This window comes from Erpetoichthys calabaricus, chromosome 12, assembly GCF_900747795.2.
Source record: "Erpetoichthys calabaricus chromosome 12, fErpCal1.3, whole genome shotgun sequence".
NCBI classification, from domain to species: domain Eukaryota; kingdom Metazoa; phylum Chordata; class Cladistia; order Polypteriformes; family Polypteridae; genus Erpetoichthys; species Erpetoichthys calabaricus.
In genome coordinates, this window is record NC_041405.2 from 155,378,397 (window position 1) to 155,405,123 (window position 26,727).

General features: G+C 40.4%; 1 protein-coding gene across 3 annotated transcripts in view; it reads right to left on the bottom strand.

Moving 5' to 3' along the window:
* ptprsa (protein tyrosine phosphatase receptor type Sa) overlaps positions 1-26,727 on the bottom strand; it is a 525,319-nt gene that overhangs the window by 253,136 nt on the left and 245,456 nt on the right. For all 3 annotated transcript variants that reach the window (XM_051934972.1, XM_051934973.1, XM_051934974.1), the window contains exon 6: positions 3,002-3,112. In XM_051934972.1, the coding sequence (XP_051790932.1) occupies positions 3,002-3,112 (111 nt within the window). The remainder of the gene's footprint in view (positions 1-3,001; positions 3,113-26,727) is intronic.

Here is a 26,727-nt window from a genome sequence, read left to right on the forward strand (position 1 = left end):
TAAATAGAATACAGCAATGCCAGAAGTTGGCAGTCACTGTCAGAGCAGCACCTGTGAGCGATGGACTCACAAGCCAGAGTGCGTCTGACTGCAGGAAGTGACAACGACTCTTTTTGTTCATTTATTTCAGACCGGCTGGCCAAACCATTTAACTGAGTTTAACCGTAAGTTGCTCTAAATCTTTATTGTGTACTTTTTCTTTTGTTACAACGTGCAACAACAGAACGATATTACAGTGTTATTTGATATACTTTATAGTGTTTGCTCATAATGCAGCCACTCTGATGCACAATCTCAGGTAACGACGTTTCAAGGTAATGTAGTTCATCTTATTAATCATGGCGACGTGTTACATGTTGATTGGCACAGACGAGTGAGACTTTCTCTACACTCTGAAAATGGAACAGCAACGACCCCATAAAACTTTATAAAAACTTGATGATCCACAGGAATATTGTGAATAAAAATTTGCTTATGAAACTCATTATATGCTTAATAATAACAAATATTACAAAATGAGTATAATTGTTACGCAAAAAAACGTGGAAAGACTTTCCGCAATATATATATATGGAAAATTACTAATTACAATAAAAAGACAATTTTCAAGATGGTCTGAATTTTATCATCATCCTTTTTTATCTCCCATTTCTTTTGTAGAGACATAATTATAGGTTTCCTTTGCGCCACTACAATAGGCTATCAGACTCAAATTCAAACAACCTTACGTAGTAGTATCAACATAAAGTAGATTTGCAATTGAACGTCAGCGTAGTAGGAAGGATTCCTTACCTTTACAATAGTCTTTCAACTATAGCATAGTAAGTAAAGATACAGATTCCTTCCTACTAGGCTTCTTAAATCAACAGTAATTCTACAGTAGCGTATTTTATGAATTCTTTATCTTTATAAGCAACAGCAACTGAACAGCAGCGTCGTAGGAAGGAGCCTTTACCTTTATATCAACAGTGATTCAACATTATTATAGTAAAGATAAACAATCATTTCTACTAAGTTACTGTTGAATGACTGTTAATATAAAGATAAAAGAAATCTTCCCAGTCTGCTAATGTAGAATTACTGTTGATGCTAGAAGGATTCTTTATCTTTACATCAACAGAAATTCAGCAACAGTGTAGTAAAGATAAAAAATTTGTCCTACTACACTACTGTTTAATGACAGTTGAGGTAAAGATAAAGAACCTTCCTACATCAAAAGTAATTGTAGAGCATTAAATGGATCCGTTATCTTTACAACAACAGTAACTGACCAGCAGCATACTAGGAAGGATTCTTTATCTTTATATCAACAGTAAATCAACAATAGTGTACCAAAGATAAAAAAAATTGTTTCTACTACACTACTCTTGAATACCTATTGGTGTAAAGATAAAAAAATCCATCCTACATCAACAGTAATTCTACAGTCGTATAGTAGGAAGATTTCTTTTACCTTTACGTTAACGGTAATTCAACGGTAGCACAGTAAGAACGATTCTTTATCTTTACATTAATGTGTGGCCATTACATTGTGAAATGGTACCTACTGCTGTCTTATGTAATTTAACACTAGCGTAGTAAGAAGGATTATTTATCTTTACATCTGTGTGCTGCCATTATAATGTGAAAAGGCACCTACTGCTGTCTTCAGTAATTTAACAGTGGCGTAGTAGGAAGGATTCTTTATCTTTAAATCAGTGTGTTGCCATTACATTGTGAAATGGCACCTATTGCTGTCTTGTTCATTTAATGTTCTCTTAGAATTTGATCCTTTTTTTCCTCTAATGTAATCTCTGTGTCTACATAAAATGTTTTGTGGAAGCATACAGACTATAAAAAGAGCTAACTAAAACAAAGATGGATGTTGGCACTGTGTATGTAGGATTCTAGCTTGTGCATGTCAGCATTCAACAAATTATTTGATTTTTTATTTCTCGAAATTCTCTGGGCAGTTCAAATTTTGGAATTAGTGTTACTTTATCAAAAAAATATCTTTTGACAGTTAAATCTAATAAACATAAGCACAAAAATATGAAATAACACTGAGACTCCAAGTGTCGATATGGTGGTACGTAGCGTGGCTGCCTCGGAGTTAGGAGACCCGGGTTCTCTTCCCGGGTCCTCCCTGCGTGGAGTTTGCATGTTCTCCCCGTGTCTGCGTGGGTTTCCTCCCACAGTTCAAAGACATGCAGGTTAGGTGCATTGGCGATTCTAAATTGTCCCTAGTGTGTGCTTGGTGTGTGGGTGTGTGTGTGCCCTGCGGTGGCCTGGTTGCCCTGCCCAGGGTTTGTTTCCAGCCTTGCGCCCTGTGTTGGCTGGGATTGGCTCCAACAGACCCCCGTGACCCTGTAGTTAGGATATAGTGGGTTGGATAATGGATGGATGGAATATGGTGTTACACTGTGTGTTATGGTTTTAAGGCTACGTGTTATGGCTTTTGCTGTGTGTTGTATTGTTTTGCTTCCTCTGCTGTCTTGGAAAAATATATAAAAATAAATAAATAAAAAACAAACAAACAAATAAATAAATAAATAAAAAGTCACATACAAAAAAATAAAATAAAATAAAAAAAGTAGAAAATCCCCAGAAAACTTGGATGCAAGTCACTGGCAACCTCTTCCTAAAGCCAGACTTACCGTGTGAGGCAGGCTCCTGTAAACCAATGACAGTCTACCTGACTAGCAGAACATAACATTCAAAAACATGTGCCAATGTGGCACCGCCTCTGGCGGGGTTTAGCTACTCCATGCACGCCCTTTTGATATTATGGGCTGCTGGGTGCCAGGGAGAGCTTGAGGTGCCCAGTACAACCATTAACAGACCCACACCCTCAACCCAAAGACCATTTAGTACTTTAATTGTGTAATACAACCAAATGCATCCAGTTAAAAGTGCCAGAACACATCATGGTGTCATTGGCTCTGTTTTATTTATTTTTTTTTTCGGTGGTTGAAGTGTCTAATATGCCATGGGCTAGATCCGTGGCTCTGGTGCTCCCTACCTCGCACATAAAGATTAGCAGGGGAAGAGTAACGCACGCCGGCGCTGTTGGACGCCACACATTCATATTTGCCTTGGTCCGTCTCTTCACTGTTCTCAATTTGCAGGGCTCCTGTGAAAGACAAAACAGCCAATCGGGGGAGAGAAAAAGAGGTAGAAACATGTTAGACACAAGCCAATAAAAGACATGGACTGTTCGACATTGACAACAGACACTCGAGGAGCTCCACCTCTCCCCAATAACCCAGACGAGTCCAGCTTGGAGATTGGACTGGAAAGATCATTACACGTACAAAGCTGGCAATTTGAAGCATGTCTGGAAAGGTCAGGTTGTGTCTATACCATGGAGCAAACAGAAATTTACAAATAGTACCCATTCAGACAGCTGGATAAGTCCATAAACGTTTTATAAAATATATTGCAATACTTCCCTAAAGGCACTCACAAATATGTTTCACTTAAATTTGCTGAATGATCAGCGACTCGAGAACTGAACTCAAGTTAATGAACTTTCTCACATCTTTGAACCACCCTCAGTTGGGCACACCAGTGTATACAGCAAACGTTGTCCAAAATTAAAGTCACTATCAAATGTGCCTCTTAAGAATTTTGTCTCCCCCCCAAACTGTCATCCTAATGGGATTCTAATTAAATGAGACGGTGGGCAAAAATTGAGCAATGACTTTTTTCACAATGGGCATTGCACAACATTAATAAACTGGACTGGTAATGGCAAAGCAGGACGTTCCTCCAGGATGCTTGGGTGGGAAGCAAATAGTTAAAGGGCTGGAATCTCACTTAGCTGTGTACAGAATCAATTAATCAACAACTCGGAATTATCCAGGACTGCTATATGTTTTTAGTCACTTTATATTAAAAAGTATTATATAGAATAAGAATTGATTGTTTAGTCTTGCAGGTGCTGGAATAACTGAATTGGAACTACAGAGAAGAGAGTAACATTCCAAATGTTCCTAAATCTTGAAGGGCACAAATTTCTGGTTTGATTCGTAATAGCATATAACTGGAATGGCACCATATAACTTAAAGTTTGTATCAGTGCTGAGACTGCAGTTCTTTTTATTATATATAAATGATACTGGGAGAACACACACGCTCCACACAGGGAAGACCGGGAACGTGAACTGCATGCACTGGAGGCGCTATATAACCTAACACTGGTCATTACCCATTACCTAAATCATCCTAGTTGTTCTCCTGTGGATGTTCTCTAGTGCTGCTATGTCTTTTTTGTAATATGGAGACCAGAACTGAACTCCGTACTCCAGGTGAGAGCTCACTAGTGTGTTATAAAGCTTAAGCATAACTTCTTTTGACTTGAACTGCACATATCAGGGCGCTATATAATCTAACACTGGTAACTGCCCATAGTCCTGAATCATCCTAGTTGTTCTCCTCTGGACTTTCTCTAGTGCTGCTATGACTTTTTTGTATCATGGAGACCAAAACCAAACCCAGTACACCAGATGAGAGCTCACTAGGGTGTTATAAAGTTTAAGCTTTACCTCCTCTGATTTCTACTGCACACATTAACGCGATCTATAACCTAAGACTGATCAATGCCCATGGTCCTAAAATCAGCCTAGTTACTCTCCTCTGGACTCTCTCTAGCACTGCTTTGTGTTTTATGTAATATGGAGACCAAAACCGAATCCAGTACTCCAGGTGAGGCCTCACTACTGTGTTACATAATTTAAGAACAACCTACCTTGATTTGTACTCCACATATCGGAGGTGCTATATAACCTAATAATGGTCTACCCATGGTCCTGAATGTGCTTAGTTGCTCTCTTCTGGACTTTCTCTAGTGCTGCCACATTTTTTTATGTAATATGGAGACCAAAATTGAATACAAAGTACTCCAGGTGACAACTCACTAGTGTGTGGAAAAGCCTAATCATAACCTTCTTTAACTTGTACTGCACACATCAAGGTGCTATATAACCTAACTCTATTCCTGAAATCTGCCTAGTACCCTCCTCCGGACTTTCTCTGGCGCTGCTTTGTCTTTTTTTGTAATATAGCGACCATAACTGAATCCAGTACTCCAGGTTAGGTCTCACTAGTGTGTTACATAACTTAAGAATCATCTACCATTGACTTGTACTGCACGTATCCAAGGCTCTATATCAGGGGTGTCGAACTCCGGGCCTGGAGGGCCGCAGTGGCTACAGGTTTTAGTTCTAGCCCTTTAAATAATCAGTGACCAGTTTTCACTCCCAATTAACTCCTTTTCCCTTCGTTTCAATATCCCTGTTTTTAAGGATTCAGTCCTCTGAATTGATTTGTTTCTTCATTAAATGGCAGCCAAACAGAAATGAGACATGAAACGAGCCAACAGATGACCAGCTGAACTGGGATTTCAAACCAACTTCACTCCAACCAGTCTCTTAATGAGAAGCTGATTCTTGCTGTTAATTAAGCCCGTTATTTAATTCAATGGCTTGTTGCTGCTCTCATTCTGCCACAGCAGATATTTCCAAATTTGTTGATCTTTCTGTTTTTTCCAAAGAACATTGCCAAAATGTTTTGGTGACCTGAGAGGTCTACCTTACTGAGACCTTCGCCTTTCTATATTTTCAGATATTGTGTGATGGGCACAGGTGAGCTGGTCATATGGTGGCTTGTTTGATGTCTCATTATTGTTTGGCTACTAATTAAGGAAAAAGAGACAATTAAGGGGACTTAGTTAATTAAAACTAAAGCAAAAGAAATTAATTAGCAGTAAAAACGCCTCTCTAATGAAGAAGATGGTTAGAATGAAAACATGCAGCCACTGCAGCCCTCGAGGACCGGAGTCCGACACCTGTGCTCTATATAATCTAACATTCATCACCGTCCATGGTACTGAATCAGCTTCTTCTCTATGTTGCTATGTCTTTTGTGTAATATGGAGACCAAAACCACACACAGTACTCCAGATGAGACCTCACTAGTGTGTTAGAAAAGATTAAACATAACCTGCCTTCACTTGTACCCCACACACTGGAGGTGCTATTTAAGTTAACATTAATCACCGCCAATGGTCTTAAATCAGATTAGTTTCTCTCCTCTGGACTTTCTCTATCGCTGCTATGTCTTTTTTTTTTTTTGTAATATGGAAACCAAAACTGAAGACAGTAATCCAGGCAAGTTCTCACTTATGCGTTATAAAGCTTAAGCATGTTCTCGCTTGATATGTACTCTACATACTGGAGGCACTATATAGCCAAATGTTGATCACCTAATCTCCTAATATGACCCAGATTTCATGGGGCAGCAGTGCTACCCTATATGGGTTAGTTGTGTTAGTTGTTAGTTAGTTAGTTAGTTGTGCCCAGGTTTGTAAGGTTAGGTGCAAGCTCCCCGAGACCATGAGTTGAATTAAGCGTTTAGAGGAATGCTTATCCAGACTCATACAAAGAGAATTAGGAGGAATCATCTTTGGTTGCTTTGTTATCCCTATTTTGGTCTTTAGTTTTAATTTTCTAGTTTTCTAATTGGTGGGATACAGGGCAGTCCGACATTAAAGAGCAGTGGTGTAAACTGAAAAGGTTGCCCACAGAAGCAGAAAGTAAGAGAAATCGACCGAAAGGGACTCTCCGACATTTTGCAAATGCTAACATATATATCAAGTGTATTAGCAGGCGCCGGATATGGTTATCAACAGCTTACAGGACAAAAAAAAAGAGAGATAACTCCTTGTTATACACCGATAGTGCAAGTCCATGGGAATATAATTAGGGTTTCCGCTTCGCTTGGGTAGTGACAGATTGCTAGTTTTCACTTTCTGACAAACTGCCGGAGCTCATTTACTGTTCAGTCAGCGCATATCAATATCGGGATGCCTGTCATCTCCCCGGATCAGCCGTTCAAGTTTGCCGTTATCAGATGCACAGATATCCTGAACAAACAGATAAACAGATGGAGAGCCAAGGAGGCAAATCCACGGCAAATGGACAGGAGAGGCTGGCAGATGATGTGGGAGGCAGTCTTGCGTTCTCTGTATACAGTACAGACAAGCAAACATATTGCCAAGTACAGGAAACATTTTAATGAGCAGAATGTGAGGGAAGCAGGAAAAGAACAATAAAAAGAACATGCAGGTGTTACAAACATGGCAGCTCAGGGGCCAGTTTTAATGAATAAAAAAGTATGAAGCTCAGAGAGAGCCTGCCTGACTTGGACCACCTTCAAAGAGTGCAGGTCACAAGTGACCATCCAGTCCCTGCCGCGTAACACTGTGTTCTGCTGGATGCTTCAAAGTCTGCTGCTCATAGTCTTCATTTAGGGACACCAGAGGAGGGGAGGAGAAGGAGGAAATTGGTGGAATGGCAAGTTGAGCTTCATCAAAACTTCAGAGGGTTAACCACAGGGCTGGACATGTCATAGAAGGAGCTTAATTAATAAGGACAGGAGGAAACTTGGAGCAGATGGACATGGCAGGAAGACAGATAGGAAAGGAAGAAAAAAACAGCATTACATGACAGACAGACAGATAGATAATGAAAGACACTATATTAATACTGTATGATAGATAGATAGATAGATAGATAGATAGATAGATAGATAGATAGATAGATAGATAGATAGATAGATAGATAGATAGATAGATAGATAGATAGATAGATAAAGGCACTATATAAAAGATAGATGATCTCCCACTCTGTGTCATGCTTCATATCAATGTTTTTCTTTATTCTCCCACACCACACAGTCCCCTCAAAGTGTTAATCCACCGTGTGCGTCACCTCACTCTTCTTCTTCAACAAGTGTCAGAGCTTTGACTTAATAAACGGTGCTGAACAGGCAGGCGCCAACTATGAGTCTGAAGGGATGTGCCACTCAAATCCACGCTGATGTGTCCTGAGTGGCTGGGGACTAATGCAGCAATTGTTACTCCGACTCTCCTCTTTCATATGCGACACGTTTACAGTATGTATGTATTTATTTGTACAGTTTTTTTCACTTTTCAGCCTCTTTGTAAGAAATTCAACATTTAAAATATCCAGTGGTCTACTGCTTTTTGTTGGTCCTGCTGTTTTATTTAAAGCTGTTATGTTACAGTCTGGGTTTGTTCCCTGGCTTATGTTTTTTTTTTCTATTTTATTGCTATTTTTTATCATTTTCGAATGATTGTTCTATGTTGTTTTAAAGTCATTCTTGTTAATATTGCTATGTTAATTTATTGTTCATTATTTATGCATTGTGTATTTAAGTTTGTAATGGCTTCTTGTGTTTTGTGAGTGAAACCCCAGGAGGCAGGGCCACTATGACATCACAACTTTTGGGACCGCCCCCTAGCTTTGAGATAATCCCAATTTAGAGCACCATTGGATTTAGTGGACTGAGAGCTTCTTAGTGGGGTGTTTTTTTTTTGTTTTTGCTTTCCTTGGATTTTTTTTTTTTTAGTTATACCTTCAGATTGGACAGCCTGGCACAAACTCCATAACAGAATATCCAGAAGGGGTGGGCAGGCAGTTGGCTGAGTACTGTGACTGTATCTGACATTCTCTCATACAACTGACGGTGAACCCTGCACAGATTTATTTCCTCCTGTCACACATGCATGCCTGAAGATCTCCCAAAGGGCTGAGGTAATCCTAATGTGACCAGCGCTGGGCAGGAGGGGGCGCTGCCATATCTCAGATTTCTACTACAGCATGGAGCTGTCGTCAGGAAACAATGCCCAACCCCAACCCCTACCAAGCATTGGAGGCTCTGCCCCAGCTGGGAGCAGGCAGATATATAAATGGGGCAACTACAGATCAGGGTCATTCGGACCCATGGAAAGAGAGAAAAAACAGAGCTCTTCTCGTAGACACTAATTGAAGCGCACACGAGAAGTGTTCTATTTATGTTCCATTTCCTCACAAGAACTTTTTTGTCCTTCTTTTTTGCTTTGTTGAGAATTAAACCGGGGATCGCCGGGTAGGCACCCCAACAATTCTTACGGTTTGCACCTCATTGATGCTGCTGACTGAGTTTTTGTTTTCTTCCCCTCCACTGTCAACTAGGCATTACTGGAAATAATGAAATTAACAGATTTATTTTTTCTCAAACTTTTGTGATTTGGGACATTTCAGTTTATTTTTGAGGCTGCATTGCCTTTCTGGGCCTGTGAAGTCTGAGGAAGAAATGTGGAGTTGGGATGAAGCCCACACTGGGGTGAAGTGTGGCCTGGCCAGTGAAGCGTTTTGGAGGTCTCAAACACCCCTTTCATTATGTGGATGACTCCACGTTATAACATTCACTGGGCTCTGCACACTTTATGTCTCACCACACCGTATGAACTAATAAAATTATATGACTGTCAAAATACTGGGGTCACAGGAATATCCGTGACTGGCACACACACACACACACTAGTTAATAAAAAGCAAGAATATCTTAATGCCTGAATAAATGCGAGTTACGGAAAAACAAAACAAACGACTTGGCCTCAACTTCCATGACTGACTTTTACGGTCACATAAAGTGAGGTTAAGGCGTGTAACGCGGCCATCAAGCGTAACTAATCTAATAACACGCCTCTGTTTGACTACACGACGGTGGTAGCTCGCGTTCTTGTTAAGCAGGTGTTTTAATTACAGGGTCGCCTCTCGAACGTCGCACTCGGGTGGGCTGCGCGACTCGGCTGACTGATCACACGGCGCCGGCTCTAGGGAGTGCTAACGAGTCCCCCTCCCCCCCCCCAAACCAATCCAAAAGCACGCACAACCCCCCCCCCCAATTAACTTCTCCGACTCAAACTTCCAAACTTAATTTAATTATTACATTGGCAAAATTGGTTTTCTACCAGAGCAACAAATTCAGCACCCAAGAGGCACAGCAGGAAATGTAATTAACCCTCACAGAGCCCAACATCACAAAACCAGCAAGGCTATCGTAATATCATTTAGACACTCATTAATGAAAAAAATACATGATAAAAATATAAATGTGCCTCCAGATTAACACAGATGTAGCACTGCCACATAAGGAGTTTAAACCTGTGTGTGTGTTGTATTGTGTCTCGTCTGTCTTTTGTGTGCGTTTCGTCACTGCCAGGGGCTTCCACTCAGATTCAGGTGGTGGAGCCTATCGCAGTTCAGGATCGGGAAATGCGAGGCTGTGATTGATGGCATTGCCTCCATGTGGTGGGGGGGGATCTGGAAGGCCGACAAACAACACTGTTCCGGTTGGACAGCCAATGAAGGGTCGGAGCACTGAAATTAAAATCAGAGAGAAGGAAGTGATAGAGAGAGGAAAAGTTGCTTTACGTAGCAAGGGAGAGAGGACGAACGCTATCAACGGCGAGGAAATAAAAAAGTAGAAATGTCTCGCCTTGAACACTGGGGAAAGGTTAGTGAGGTGGCCACCTGAACGCCTTTTTTTTTCTTTCTTTCTTCCGACTGTCCATTGGCTTTGGATTGTTGATTTTCGGAGGGTGATGTCTGTGACCTTTTTTTTTTTTTTTTTTATATACTTTCGGGATAACGCCATCATCCAGCTTTTCTCTATCCTTGACACACTGTTCTCCTTCCAATGGACTATAACCCTTTGGACTGAAATCGAGATATATATATATACTGTATATATGTATAAAACTAGGGGCTTCGCCCCTGCTCGCTTTGCCTGCCAGCCACTTTGCATCTCTGCCACTCGTGTCGCTCCTCCAAAACGCCCTCTTAAACGGTGATACAATGGGAAACAAATGTAGTTTTTTTTTTTTTTTTTTTTTACCTCCTCTTTGCTCGATCTGCTGCTGCCGTGCTGCGTGATCTGCATCTTGCACTGCGCTTCGAACGTTTAAAAGCCTGTACAGCAGCTGTCCTACTGCTTGTGTTTTATTTCCGGCCCCAGGCGTGGTTAAATCTTTCGGCTTAATTTAAAAATGGAACAAGAATCTGATAATCTAACAAATCACATTAAAGTTCGATAAATTCTGAAAAGAATGTTACCAAACATATACTGTATATGTAGGTTTTAAAATAAGCCTGATTTAAAGCGTGACATAAAAACGTGACACTAAAAACGTCACTATTGTACTTTTAGGCTTAGGATTTTATATATATATGTAGAGTAGATATACTGTTGTGAGGGATGGCTGGCTAAATATTCCGGTCCACACCTCCAGGACGCCAGATGAAGCTCTCCCAGAAGCATGGAAAGTTCCCAAATTCCAGCAAGGAATTATGGACATTGTAGTTGTTATAAACAACCCTGCTGGATACCATGGGGACCACCAGGAGCCGCTGTAGGAAGACTTACAGAATGCTACGTGCCCTATAACTCGGAAGTGCGTCATGACACATGACCGGAAGGAACGACGTGCTTCCGGGTTGAAGAAAAGGACTTTTAATCTGACCCAGAAGTGATGAGGACTTATGGATTGTTGGGATGGAACCACTTCCGGGTCAGGGACTATAAAGGACTCTGGGAAACCCCAGATGAGTGAGCTGAGCTGGGTGGAAGGGTGGCAACGCGTCTGGGAGTGGAGGATTGATTATTGTATTGATTTATTGGAGTAGTGTGGAGTAGTGGTACTTTGTGCACTTATTATTATAATAAATATTCACTTTGGACTTTTACCTGGTGTCTGACGTCTGGTCTGAGGGTTCAAGGGGTCACGGGGACCTCTAATCTGTCACAACTGTATATATATATATATATATATATATATATATATATATATATATATATATATATATATATATATATATATATATACAGTATATATATATGCTAGCCATGTAAGCCTGTGCTGTAAAAAGCCCGGGGTCCTAGAAACTATTGAAATCGTCAGAAAATAAACTGAAATGTAGAGGTAATTGAAAGGAACTACTCTGGACATCTCTCTCCTAGAAGGATTCGTTTTGCCGACGTGCTCGAATCGCTTGTGTATTAGCATCAGAAGGAAAAGTAAAAGGGATATCGTTTTGTCGATGTTAGCAGCAAAGCGACTTTGCCTTTCTTCTGAGGTTTCGTTTTGCCGATGTGCTGGCGACGCTTGTATTACTAGCGGCTCAGCGAGTTTTCTGTTTCTTCAGAGGTGGAGCCCTTACCCTAACTCAACCTCTCACTTCCGGGCCAGGCAGACACACAAACTCCCACATGTAGACGTTTTTTTTATATATATATATATATATATATATATGTGTGTGTATGTATGTATGTATGTCTTTTATGCCTTGTTTATATTTGTGTATACATATGTGCCTCTCCTGCTCAGGGGCGTGTTTTTGTTTCTTCAGGTCACATTGAAAGTGTTTGTGTATATTTATGTATATATAATGTAGGGTTAGTTGGGACTGGCCATCCTTTCTAACGAAAAGTTGGTATTTAGGGGGCGTGTTTATGTAATGGGATGAGCATATGCTTGAGGGATGGTTAAAGGGGACTTTATTTTGTTTTGGTGTGGTAGTGAGTAAAAGTGTGTAATTGGTTAGTTTAAATATATCTAAGTTTATATTTTTTTCTCTCTCTTGTGTTGTTCCACATATGTTTCTTTTTGTTTTTTCTTTGCTTAATACTAAGCAAAATTAATCAGGTCAGCTGACTCCATGAATTCTTTTAAAAAACAACTCAAAACTCATCTGTTCAGGAAGGCTTTTAGCTCTATTTGACTTTTTTACCCTTCTCTCAGTTTACTTCTCTGTCAAGATGCTAATGTAACCTGTGTGTGTGTGTGCGAGACCATCAATTATGTTGTCTGTTTCTTTTTTTTTCAGAATTCACTGTCTTAATCTTCTTTATTTATTTATCTGGTTTGTACAATGCTATATACTGTATACGCTGCCATTCTTTATTATATTCTGTAAGTGCCTTGAGCATGGGAAAGGCGCTATATAAATAAATATATTGGGAGGGGAGAAGTGACAGAGCAGCCAGGTCCATTAGTTTAAGTTGTTGATGTAGCATGGCCCTCTTTGGAGTCTAGGGTAATCGTTACGCAGAGACTCATTTGTGTGTGCCAAAGTGCCAAATGGACCAACCCCACTTCACCTGTTCCTCAGGCTCCTCATGTTCACCTGATTTATGTGCTTGTTTGGATTTACAGTCAAGGAAGTGAAGTTCACCAGCCCCTCTAAACCTGCCTGGCATGAGCCGAGCGTGGATGTGTGGAGTCACTTAGGACAAGGTGCCACCAGGATAGGCCCAAACAACACAACAACCCTGGAACAGAAGAAGCAGGATGATACAGCAAATGGATGAGGCACAAATGCTCACAACGGAGCAAAAGATTAGGAAAAAGACACCTGCTTATCCATGTAATTATCCAATCAGCCAATCATGTGGCAGCAATGCAATACAGAAAATCATGCAAATAATTGTTGGGAGCTTCATTTCATATTCATATCCAACGCCAGAATGGGCAAATCTGACTGTGGGAAATTTGTTGGTTTGAACATTTCTGGAACTGTTGACCTCCCTGGATTTTTCACACACAGCAGTCTCTGGAGTTCTGTAAGAATGGCGTGAAAGAACAACCAGTGGGTGGCGGTTCAGTGGACAGAAACACCTTGTTGATGAGTGAATGGCCAGACTGGTTTGAGCTGACAGAAAGGCTACGCTAATTCAGACAAGCACCAAGTACAACTGTGGTGAGCTGAAAAACACCTCAGAATGCACAACATGCCAAACCTTGAGGCGAATGGGCTATAACAGCAGAAGCCATGTCGGATCCCACTCCTGTCGGCCAAGAACAGAAAGCTGAGGCAGCAATGGGCACAGGCTCACCAAAACTGGGAAGCTGAAGACTGGAAAAACATAAAAAATTTGATTTCTGCAGAGGCACAACAATGGTAAGGTCAGAACAGCATGAAACACGTGCGCTTAACATGCCTTGTGCCATCAGTCCAGGCAGGTAGTGGTGGTGTACTGGTCTGGAGAATGATTCCTTGGCATAATTTGGGCCCATTAATACCAATAAATCATTGCTTGAATGCCACGGCTTATCTGAGTACTGCACCTCCATTCATGGCCACAACTTAACCATCTTCTAATTGCTCTTCCAGCATGACAATGCACCATGTCACAATGCAAAAGTCCTCTCAAACCGGTTTCATGAACATGACAATAAGTTCGGTGTTCTTCAGTACTCTTCAGAGTCACCAGTAGTTAATCCAATAGAACTCCTCAGGGATGTAGTAGAACAGGAGCATTAAATGTGCAGCTGACAGATCTGCAAGACTCGCAAGATGCAATCATGTCAGCATGGACCAGAATCTCAAAGGAATGCATCCAACAACTTGTGGAATCCATGCCACGAAGAACTGAAGGCGTTTGACAGCAAAATGAGGCTCCACACAGTATGAGGATAATGGGACCTAAAATGTGCTCAGTGAGTAAGCTACAAAGCCACGTCATGGTGAGTGTGATCCAACATGCAACAGAAAGACTGACCCACTGATGAAGTGGCCAGAGCATCCATTACTTCTGAAGTGACATCTCTCGATGGCAATCAAACAAAATGAGATGACATCTTTCAAGGTCACTTAAGTGCCCTGGAAACGGAAGAGGAGTCCAGTGCTTGAGGCACAGACCTCAGGATAGATAGATAGATAGATAGATAGATAGATAGATAGATAGATAGATAGATAGATAGATAGATAGATAGATAGATAGATAGATAGATAGATAGATAGATAGACACTATATAATAGACAGATATGAAATGCACTGTATAACAGAGATAGAAATGAAAATGAATTATATAATAGATAAACAAGTAGAGATATCCATGACAAAAAAGCATCAAAGGCACCATATAACAGATACATTGACAAACAGCTAGACAGATATGAAAGTCACTATATGATACCAGTCCAAGCCGTGTGTCATCTGTTGCCTGGACTTCAGGGGTGGCTGGAGCTCCAACTGAGGTCATATTAGAGAAGGTCCTGCCACCCTGATTCAGGTAAATGCTTGATGAAGCTCTCTATTAAAAGCTGAATGAAAGGTGATGTGCGGGGGGTGAAGGATGGGTGCCGAGTTCCAGGTGGACGTGGGAAGGACAGCGTGAGGGTGAACATCACGGGTCACAAGAAGTACTACGCTACATATACTTATTCTGTTGTTGCTTTTAATTCAAGGGATGGCTGATTTGGACCTAGGAACCAATAAAGATGCTAAGATGCTCCATGAAGGTCTACTATATAAAGGTTTTGAGGCTGTCAGTGTGCATCATTTTTCTTTCCTTGCCAAGAGAAACTTCTAAAAATTGCCTCCTAAAAACAACCAGCCATTTCTGAATATGGTTTTACACAGAGGGCCATGAATTAATACTCATAACTGACTGATCATCAAGTGGGTTATCCAAAAACAGGGCTGGTGCACCGATGTGTCAGGAGCTCATAGTTGGTGCAATTCCCTGTAAGTCTGAGCTCAGTCCCGCCAGTGACATGGACATCAGAAGGTGGCTGTTGGATTGTCCCACAAAGATCATCAAGCGTTATGTGCAGTGCCACCACGATAGGAAATTGTACAATCATTAAATAAAATGCTTTGCTGTATCTTTCACATTCAAAGATGATATACAAGAAAATAAACTTTTTAAGGTTGAAATAAATACAAAACATATTTAAATAAATAAGCCTAGAGCACATAGAGAATATTGGACCACTCAGCACTTGTTCAGCCTACAAACACTTATATGTCATACTGATTTTAAAAGCAGGAAAATTGAAAATAATAATAAATAAAAATAAATTTTAGCATTATTGCCACAGTAGCTTTGTAACATACCTGTAAAAGCATGAAAGAACCATGAAATCCCCACAACAACATGACATACAACATAAACACAAAAGAGGAGACCAAAAACTGAGGAGCTCACACAGCACAGGACACCATGAACAGAATCACAGAGGAGGAAAATTAAAGCAAAATGAAAGAAAAAAAAAGTGGATAAGAACACAGAAAATCACAACAGCTCCAAAGGTTGGATTTTTCTTTTAGTGATTGAAGAAAGAAAATTGGTTAGTTTTCAAAAATGTCTTTTAGGGAGTTAGTTTAGCATTAATGCTTGATTTATTGTGATTATTGTCGTTATTATTGGTCTTACCTCGTATTGGAGTACCTTCTGCAAGAGAATATCGATAAGAGGCCAAAACACAAAAAAAAGGGAAAAAAGTGAAGAGAGAAAATAATTAAGAATTTTAGTTTCCTTCTTATTTCTTTTGTTATCAGGCTGGATTTGGTTATTAAGATTTCTTCTGATTGCTAGAAGTGGCTTTGTGTGATTAGGCAGGATTTAGGACTGCTGGCTTTCAAAAGGACCCCAGATCAGGTGGGCAACTGATCTGATAATTAAAACAAGGGGAACACACAAGGGAGGTCAGGGAGCAGGGAGACGTGTGTGTGTGTGTGTCTGGATGCGTATACACACCTATTTCACTATGAATCCATTTCCCATCTGTCAACCTGTTTATAGTGTAATTTACATCAATTGATCTGTTACGTACAGACTGTCACTTCTGTCACCTGTTTTACTGTGCTGTTCACATCTCTCCACCTGTTATACTGTAAATCAAGCTATTACACAGTGTCATTCATGTCTATTGACCTATTAGACTGCTTTTCACATCTACCTGCTATATAGTTACATTTTTATCTACAGTATTTCATAGTACCTTTCACATCTACTGTATCTACCTATTAAATGGTGCTTTTCATTTTTACCACCATTTTGTGATGCCATTCACATCGTCTTCTTCTTCCACACCTTTTCCCATGTTTCCACTCATATCTACAGTGCCTATTTATCTACCCACTGCACAGAGTATTGTACATGTTATCTGCGTGTTATAAAGTGCTAACTGCCTATTACACAGCATCTTTCACACCCATCTATAGATCTATTACATAATGCAGTTCATCTATCACATAGTGATTTTCACATCTGCTTATTTTATATCTATCAGATAGATAGATAGATAGATAGATAGATAGATAGATAGATAGATAGATAGATAGATAGATAGATAGAGCAAAAGGCACTATATAATAGATAGATAGATAGATAGACTATCTATCTATCTATCTATCTATCTATCTATCTATCTATCTATCTATCTATCTATCTATCTATCTATCTATCTATCTATCTATCTATCTATCTATCTATCTATCAATGCAGCCAGAATGGGATCTATATATCTATCATGCCTACTATACTAAAATTAAATCTATCTATCTATCTATCTATCTATCTATCTATCTATCTATCTATCTATCTATCTATCTATCTATCTATCTATCTATCTATCTATCTATCTATCTATCTATCTATCTATCTATCTATCTATCCAGCCAGAATGGGATCTATATATCTATCATGCCTACTATACTAAAATTAAAATCAATCTATCAATCTATCATATAGTGCCTTTCGTATCTATCTATCTATCTATCTATCTATCTATCTATCTATCTATCTATCTATCTATCTATCTATCTATTATATAGTGCCTTTTGCTCTATCTATCTATCTATCTATCTATCTATCTATCTATCTATCTATCTATCTATCTATCTATCTATCTATCTATCTATCTATCTATCTATCTATCTATCAATGCAGCCAGAATGGGATCTATATATCTATCATGCCTACTATACTAAAATTAAATCTATCTATCTATCTATCTATCTATCTATCTATCTATCTATCTATCTATCTATCTATCTATCTATCTATCTATCTATCTATCTATCTATCTATCTATCTATCTATCCAGCCAGAATGGGATCTATATATCTATCATGCCTACTATACTAAAATTAAAATCAATCTATCAATCTATCATATAGTGCCTTTCGTATCTATCTATCTATCTATCTATCTATCTATCTATCTATCTATCTATCTATCTATCTATCTATCTATCTATCTATCTATCTATCAATGCAGCCAGAATGGGATCTATATATCTATCATGCCTACTATACTAAAATTAAATCTATCTATCTATCTATCTATCTATCTATCTATCTATCTATCTATCTATCTATCTATCTATCTATCTATCTATCTATCTATCTATCTATCTATCTATCCAGCCAGAATGGGATCTATATATCTATCATGCCTACTATACTAAAATTAAAATCAATCTATCAATCTATCATATAGTGCCTTTCGTATCTATCTATCTATCTATCTATCTATCTATCTATCTATCTATCTATCTATCTATCTATCTATCTATCTATCTATCTATCTATCTATCTATCTATCTGTTTTCACATCCATCAACCTGTCTTTTATATAGCACCTTTCACATCTATTTATAGATATATTATATAGCACCTTTCATATCTATCTATGGATCTAGCTCTTCCTAGAGCTGGCCACCCGACCCAAATGAACAATCATAGCAAGAGAGATAACCAAAAACCAGATGGTCACTCTGGCTGAGCTACAGGAAGCCTGTGTGGAGTTAGGAGAAACTTCCAGAAAGACAATGACCACTACCACACGCCACTGATCTAGGCTTTATGGCAGAGTGACCAGACAGAAGCCTTTCTTCAATGAAAGACAGATAAATGCCACACTTGCAGTTTTGCAAAAAAGTACCTGAAGGGCTCTCAAGCTGTGAGAAACAAGAATCTCCGGTTTGTTGAAACCAAGATTAGCATTTTGGTTGGTGGAAACTAGGCACTGCTAATCACCCATGCAATACCATTCCAATTATGAAGAACAGTGATGTTAGGGGACAAGACGGGGCTGAGGAAAAGGTGAAAGGAGCAAAGGAACAGATCTCTCTAATGAAAACCATAGGCGTCTCTGAACCTCAAGCTGGGCTGCAGGTTTTCCTTTTAACAGGACAAAGCAAAGACAACCCAGGAGTGGCTTAAGGACGACTCTGAGAATGTTCTTGAGTGGCCCAGCCAGTGCTTGGACTTGAACCTAATCAGGCATCTCTGAAGAGACCTGCACATGACCTGCACATGTCCAGTATGACAGAGCTTGAGACAATCAACAAAGAAGAATCCCCAAATCCAGGAGTGTAAAGCTTGTCGCATCAGACACAAGAACACTGCCAGCTAGAATGGCTGCACAAGGGGCTTCAACTAAGCGCTCAAGAAAGGGTCGGAATACTTGTGTCGATGTGAGTTTTTCATAAATATGCAAAAAGTCCGTAACAACTGCTTTCACATCATCATTTTGGGGTATGGCGTGTTGCTTGAAGGAAAAAATTAATTGGAAGGATTGTAGCACAAGGCTGCAACATAACAAAATGTGTAAAAGTTAAAAGGGTCTGAAGTCTTTCAAAAGGCACTCTATCACTTTTGCTGAAGCTCATCTGTCTACTGTACACAAAAAAAATATTTCATACATAGATATAAAAAACAAAAAAACAGCACAGACTGTGGAAAAGGCCACAGACACTCTTGTCATGGAGCATCAGTGACGCTGGGTACACCCCCCCCCCCCCCCAGCAGCCTATTGAGGGTCCTTTTTCAACCAGCAGGTAAATACCAGCCCACACATTTACTGTATATGTGATGCTTTGCCCATCTCTGGAAATAAAACCATCATTTGTCAATTTCAAAGTAGCAGACTCTTCACCCGACTTCTCCAATCGGGGTCACACCTGCAGGCTATTGACCACATTGGAGCAAATCCGCTTCTCTGTGATTGTTGAGCTAAGCACGGAGAATTGGTAGGGGGTGGGGGAGGTGGAATTGTCATCCGTTGTAGGACAAGAATTTGTTTTTCATGTAATATTTTCATTCTTGACATTTCCCCGTGAACTATACAGCATGCACATTCATATGGAGACAGTCAGCCGGCCTCGACATTTCATGACCTGGATGTGTAAAACAACAGCGAGGTCCCTGAATTTAGAAAATGTCAGATGTGCTTCTTCGGATTGTGTTTTTTTTCCGAGACTCCTCACTCCATTCAAAACTGCGGCACATAATGCAGTGCAGACATTTTAAATCACAAAGCACAAATGTGGACTACAATTTAGGCTGAACTACGGTCTCATGACACAGTACAGTGGCAGGAAAAAGTATGTGAAAAGTGTGCATTTATGTATACAATTGTCTTAAAATGTGGTGTGATCTTCATATAAGTTAAAGTAACAAAAAAACCCAATCTGTATTATCATTGAACATACAAATTACTGTAGTACGAGTTGTGCTACCCAACTAAGATAGGTAGAAATCTAAGCAATCAATGTAGACCTCAGCGTTAACATTTGCAGTGTTGGAATGACAAATGTAATGCATAAGTCTCTGCCATATGCCAGTTGCTACAGGAGTTGTAAAAGCAGTGTTAACGTTTGCAGTGTACCATCTGTTGGAATGAGAGATGCAAAGCATAAGTCTCTATCTTATGCCAGTTGCACTAGGAGTTGTAAAAGCAGTGTTAACGTTTATGATGTGCCATCTGTTGGAATGAGAAATGCAAACCATAAGTCTCTATCTTATGCCAGTTGCACTAGGAGTTGTAAAAGCAGTGTTAACGTTTATGATGTGCCATCTGTTGGAATGAAAAAATGCAATGTATAAGTCTTTGTCATATACCAGTTGCTATAGGAGTTGTAAAAGCAGTGTTAACATTTGCAGTATACCATCTGTTGGAATGAGAAATGTAAAGCATAAGTCTCTATCTTATGCCAGTTGCACTAGGAGTTGTAAAAGCAGTGTTGATGTTTATGATGTGCCATCTGTTGGAATGAAAAATGCAATGCATTTTATTACTACAAATGTTTGTGAAGTGTTATCTGAATGTACCTACTGAATGTGCTAAGTGAAGCCTTGGTAAGTTTGTCATTGAGAAATAGCACAACCTTTAAGGATAGAAAGTAACTGAAGTTTAACATGAGAAGGCTAAGATTGTAATGAAACAGAGAAGAAACCTTTTTATCCTTTTTTTTTTGCCTTTTATTCTGAATGTGTAATAACGTTTTCTGAAATTTTGAGATTTGCTCCTTTTAAATTTTCACTAAAACTTTAAAAACAAACTTTATTGGACCAAGAAATTTCTTTTGTTACGCGTTTGACTCATGCTGGAAACTACTTTGCCAACTCAGTAGCTGCTCAATTTTGGGAATCTGAAAAAGAGGCAGCTACAATTCCAAAGGATTCACATACTAATTCTTGCCACTGTATTCCAAGAAACCAGTTTATGAGGCAAGCACAGGTGCCTTCATTAAAACACGTTATGTGTCACTTGATTATTATAAATTAGTCACAGCAGCGTTTGTAGCATCAGTTATTGTTGTGCTGGACAACACCTTGACCACCTTAAGTAGGATCTGGATGGGATAATGGGACAGCTTAGCTATTAGCTAAACAAACCTCATAAGGATGAGTGTGCACCACACAACTCATAAATTGTTGATTGTTTCTGAACTTGGGAAAAGATTTGTATTCTAGCAAGTCAAAGACCACAAGCATAAATAATAATAATAATAATTCTTTGCATTTATATAGCGCTTTTCTCACTACTCAAAGCACTCAGCAATTGCAGGTTAAGGGCCTTGCTCAAGGGCCCAACAGAGCAGAGTCCCTATTGGCATTTAGGAAATTCGAACCGGCAACCTTCTGATTGCCAGTGCAGATCCCTAGCCTCAGAGCCACCACTCCGCCTAAAGCCAAAGCTACGCAGGAATGGCTTCAAACTAACAGTGTGAATGTCCTGGAGTGGCTGAGTCAGAGTACTGACCTCAATCCAATTGGGGATCTGTGGCAGGACTTGACAAAGTCTGTTCACTCACAATCTCCATGACACCGGACAGAGCTTGAGAAGTCTGACAACAGTCCCATCAGACAGATGTTAACTCCTTTCACAAGTCACTTTGGATAGAAGCATCTACTAAACAAATTCAAATGAAATCCACTGTGATCCAATGTCGTGTAACAATAAAATGTGAAAAGTTCCAAGGGGGTGAATAGTTTTTGTCGTCCAGTACGCTTAATTAATGGGAGTAATTACAAAGGAAAAGACTGAGCCTCATTGATCACTCATCTCTAACAGGGACCCATTTTATAACGGAATGTGGCTAGCCATCCTGACTTCATGACGAACACACCCCTCGACAAAGACCGGTGACGTCACTTCCCTACCAGTCACCTCATTTCTCCCCATCTCTTAAGAATGGGAATGAAAATAAGAAGTCGGTCTCAGTCTTTCAACAAGCATAAACCAGTCTGACTTAGCAAGTCGTCAAGCGTTAAGACCCAAATCGCATGGGCATGCCATGCTATACTTCCTTAGAAGACTGGCGTCCTTCAACATCTGTAATAAGATGCTGCAGATGTTCTATCAGACGGTTGTGGTGAGCGCCCTCTTATACGCAGTGGTGTGCTGTGGAGGCAGCATTAAGAAGAAGGACGCCTCACGCCTGGACAAACTGGTGAGGAAGGCAGGCTCCATTGTAGGCACGGAGCTGGACAGTTTGACATCTGTGGTAGAGCGACGAGCGCTGAGCAAACTCCTGTCAATCATGGAGAGTCCACTGCATCCACTGAACAGGATCATCTCCCGACAGAGGAGCAGCTTCAGAGACAGACTGCTGTCACCGTCCTGCTCCACTGACAGACTGAGAAGATCGTTCCTTCACCACACTATGCGACTCTTCAGTTCCACCGGGGGGGGGGGGGGGGGGTAAACGTTAACATTATACAAAGTTATTGTCTGTTTTTACCTACATTTTTATTACTCTTTAATTTAATATTGTTTTTTGTATCAGTATGCTGCTGCTGGAGTATGTGAATTTCCCCTTGGGATAAAGTATCTATCTATCTATCTATCTATCTATCTATCTATCTATCTATCTATCTATCTATCTATCTATCTATCTATCTGACTGGTAACACATCTCTTAACATTTCTTACATGAAGACAGCAACTGAAAATCATGGAGTGAGATGCCAGTTATAAAGAAGTTATTACTATCTTATTTACTTAGTTTTCAAATTTGTTCGACAAGAAACCTATCGAACTCATTGAGACATTAAGTTGGGCGGCACGGTGGCGCAGTGGGTAGCGCTGCTGCCTCGCAGTTAGGAGACCCGGGTTCGCTTCCCGGTTCCTCCCTGCGTGGAGTTTGCATGTTCTCCCCGTGTCTGCGTGGGTTTCCTCCAACAGTCCAAAGACGTGCAGGTTAGGTGCACTGGGTATTCTAAATTGTCCCTAGTGTGTGTGTGTGTGTGTGTGTGTGTGTGTGTGTGTGTGCCCTGCGGTGGGCTGGCACCCTGCCCGGGGTTTGTTTCCTGCCTTGTGCCCTGTGTTGCCTGGGATTGGCTCCAGCAAACCCCCGTGACCCTGTGGTTAGGATGCAGCGGGTTGGATAATGATTGGATGGACATTAAGCTCTTGATTGCTCGGTTTTCACTCGCCGATCTCTGGGGGATTTTTTTTCCCCCCAGAATTCAACAACCATCAAAACAGGCAAAGTTTCCAAGAAGTGGGCAAAGCACACAAAGTCATTGATTACTTCATTGATTTATTTAAAACAGGATATCTGAAGGACGTGTTAATTGGTTAGGGTTTAAAGCAGAAGTAGTTGGTTTAGGAGCTAGTTTTAGAGTTAGGGTCTAAGTTAAAAGGTGGAGTTCTAGTTAAGGTCAGGTTAGGTTTTGGTTAAAGGTTGATGAAGCGGGTTGGTTAGCTCAGAGGAACTGGGCCTACTGGTAATGGTAATTAGCACTGGGAGAAGGAACATGAACTATTGTCTTCGAGAAGGAGGTGGAAAAAAAAAGGAAAGATGAACAAATGGGCTACAGCTATTTCATGACACCATTCTAATTCCACGCTTTCCCAAATGCACAGTTTTACATAGGGTTCTATTTAGTGGATTTTTATTTATTCGTTTATTTTAATTTTTTTTTTTTTGATGGTCGAGTTGGCGTATCTGAGGCTGATGTTTATACAGAACGTCCCTGGTGACCACCGTGTCACACTCCGTGTCTCTCTCACAACTCTCCTATAAATCACTTCAAGTGCAGCACAGAATGTTACGTCAAAAATCATGTTGGGAATGACATAACTCCTAGAGTGTCTCCACTGGGCAGTGAATCTAAAAAAAATAGGCCCTGTTACCGAAAAGTTGAAGGGTCAGTTTGTTTACATGTTGACATGAACGGCGATTTTGTGAAACTTTCCATAGGATCAGACACGTGCGAATGGGGAGCAATCACACGGCTACAACAATACCGTTAACACCAACCCCGGAATGTGAGAATTCCGTCTTTTCTCTTTTACCTCCAGGACAGACCAGCCGTCAGAATACTGACATCACTTTCTCCACCATCTCACCAGATGTCCCACCTCATCCTCCATGGTCTGAATATAAAGATCAACAGTGCCAGAAGTCGACGTTCATTTGTCGACTCTACGTCCAAGAGTGCGCTGGAGCTGTTTGATAGCGAATATTACAATTTTGTGTGATCACGACAACCCATATGGTCATGGACTATCTTTGTTATGCAAGATTTTTTCTTTACATAACCACAATACCCATGTGGTGCCCAAAACCTTCCCGTGTTTCTTGTTTAGCTGCAATATTCTAGTGTATGTCACTGGAGAAGACACACCACGGAGGGCCGGAAGATGAACGAGTGATGAGATGTAGCAAAAGGTTCTTACCGGGAAGAGACGCGGCAAAGGGTCGCAACCAAGAAGACCGGAAAAAAAACAAAACAAAACATAACCTAAACTCCTAGTTGACGAGCAGGAAATAATTCTTTAGCCGAGGAAAATGTCAGTGGAAAATGCAGCTGTTACTTTTAATCATATCCACAAACTTGGCCGATTCTGAAATCCAAGTTTTGACCTTTATACCCTAGGACTCACAATGTCACACATATTGAGACCACCCCAACGTCACCTCCTGGCAACCGTATAGCAACCTCTATGCTACGTCTGTAAATCATAGCGACGCCTTCAATAATACAAAATGGAATTGTGGGAAAATGATAAATCATTTTTACAACTTCAATTAACATTATTGGAAAAAAACAAAACTCAATAATTGCATTCTGTGACCTAAAAATACACAAAGAGAAGTCGTAAACAACGAGCTCGGAGAGGACGCTGGCAGGTTTTCGACGTGAGAGGACTGCTGCCCTCAGTGTTCTCGGTGTCGCATGACTTACTTTGGGGGGGTTTGGCAAAAGAAGGAAAACTCGTGGGATGTTAAATGGAATTCAGCATTTCAACTCTCATTCATTTTTTGTCGAGGCCATTTGATTTACAGAGCCACAGGCATACCGGGCAATAAAAACAGAACATTTCTTACAGTTGTTATGTATTATAATCGTTAGTTCTGTCGCTTTTGAGTTATTATTTTAAGGATTTTCTAGAATGTTTGTAATTCTGTTCTGTTCCTTTAAAGGTCCGGCCATTTCTTGTGCTTTGTGGGTGGAGCCCCAGGAGGCGGGGCCACCCTGACATGACCACTCATCAGCCCTCCCTCTGGCTATTTAGCCAGAGCAGAAAAGTTTCATGAGTAGGAGATCATTCAGTTTGTGAAGGAGTTTGTGTGTGTACTGCTATTTTCTTTGGATTTTCTGGTTTTCTTCTTCCCCTGCTTTTCTCTTCTGGATTGTGGATTTGGACTTGTCTACAATAGAGTGTAATGGATGGCAGAATGGACACCCTTCCCATACCTGGCCTGGAGGCCCATGTGGCAAACTGCCATGAAAAGAAGGAGGAGGTGGTTCCCTGCCTATACAGGGATCTGGGCATAGGATGCTATCTGAAGAGTGGGTATGTGCTGCCATCCCGGCAGGATCAGATGGAGGAACATTACCCGGTCTCGGGGACAGCTTGAAGGAAAGACAGGGGAGCTGAATTGTTCAAGCTACATGCTCCCCAAACTGATAGTTGGCTGCTATCCTGGAGTCAGGTACCCCCTGTGGACTACCACTCCCAGCATGCCATTAGAAGGCATGCTTTACAGTCTGCCATGAGGAACTGTGCTCCTTGGTTTTTGGGACTTCTGACCTGGAATTACTTTCATCGGGCTATGCCCTGGCACCTGAAGTACTCCCGTGTCCAAGAAAAAAGGAGCCACTCAACTTCATCCAGGCGATAAGGTAGGGTGGAAGTGGACAAAACCCACCTGGGAGGAGTGGAGGAGAGGAAGAGATAGAAAAAGAGTGTGGGTTTGTGTTGGTGAGTGTTACAGAGGCCTTTTGTAAGGTAATTGATAATAATAAGCCTTACATTTGAACCAGGGACTTGTGTTTGTGTGATGGTGTCTGAGGTTTTGGGTGCTGCAACGCCACCAACTGGTCACAAGGGGCAACTCTGTTTTCAGCTTTTCCTTGTGTTTGTTTCCACTTTTGATCATAAATCCTTTATTTATAATGATTCTTTGTTTGCCCTTTTTCTACATAAGTCAAGGGTTTACAGTCATCAATCCTATTGTTATATTTTTGGGATATTTCTAATTATTTCACCAGCTCACCTTGTTTGAGGTCTGCTGAGCTGAAAGCCTGCGGTTAGCAGTTGTGAGGATTTGGGGACGAGTGTACTTGGGCAGGCGGGGTAGGTTATAGCATTGCCTGTATAGTCCTTTTAGGAGCCTTCACATTCATTTTCGTTATGAACAACGCAACATTGGTGCCAACCATATTCACACCAGATGCTGGCAATAAAAGTAAAAATACAAATAACTAAAACCAAAATAAATCTTAAGTAAAAAAAATCAGATTATTGATCTGCAGCAACAAAAACCTACAAATAAGGTCCAATAATAATAATAATAATAATTCTTT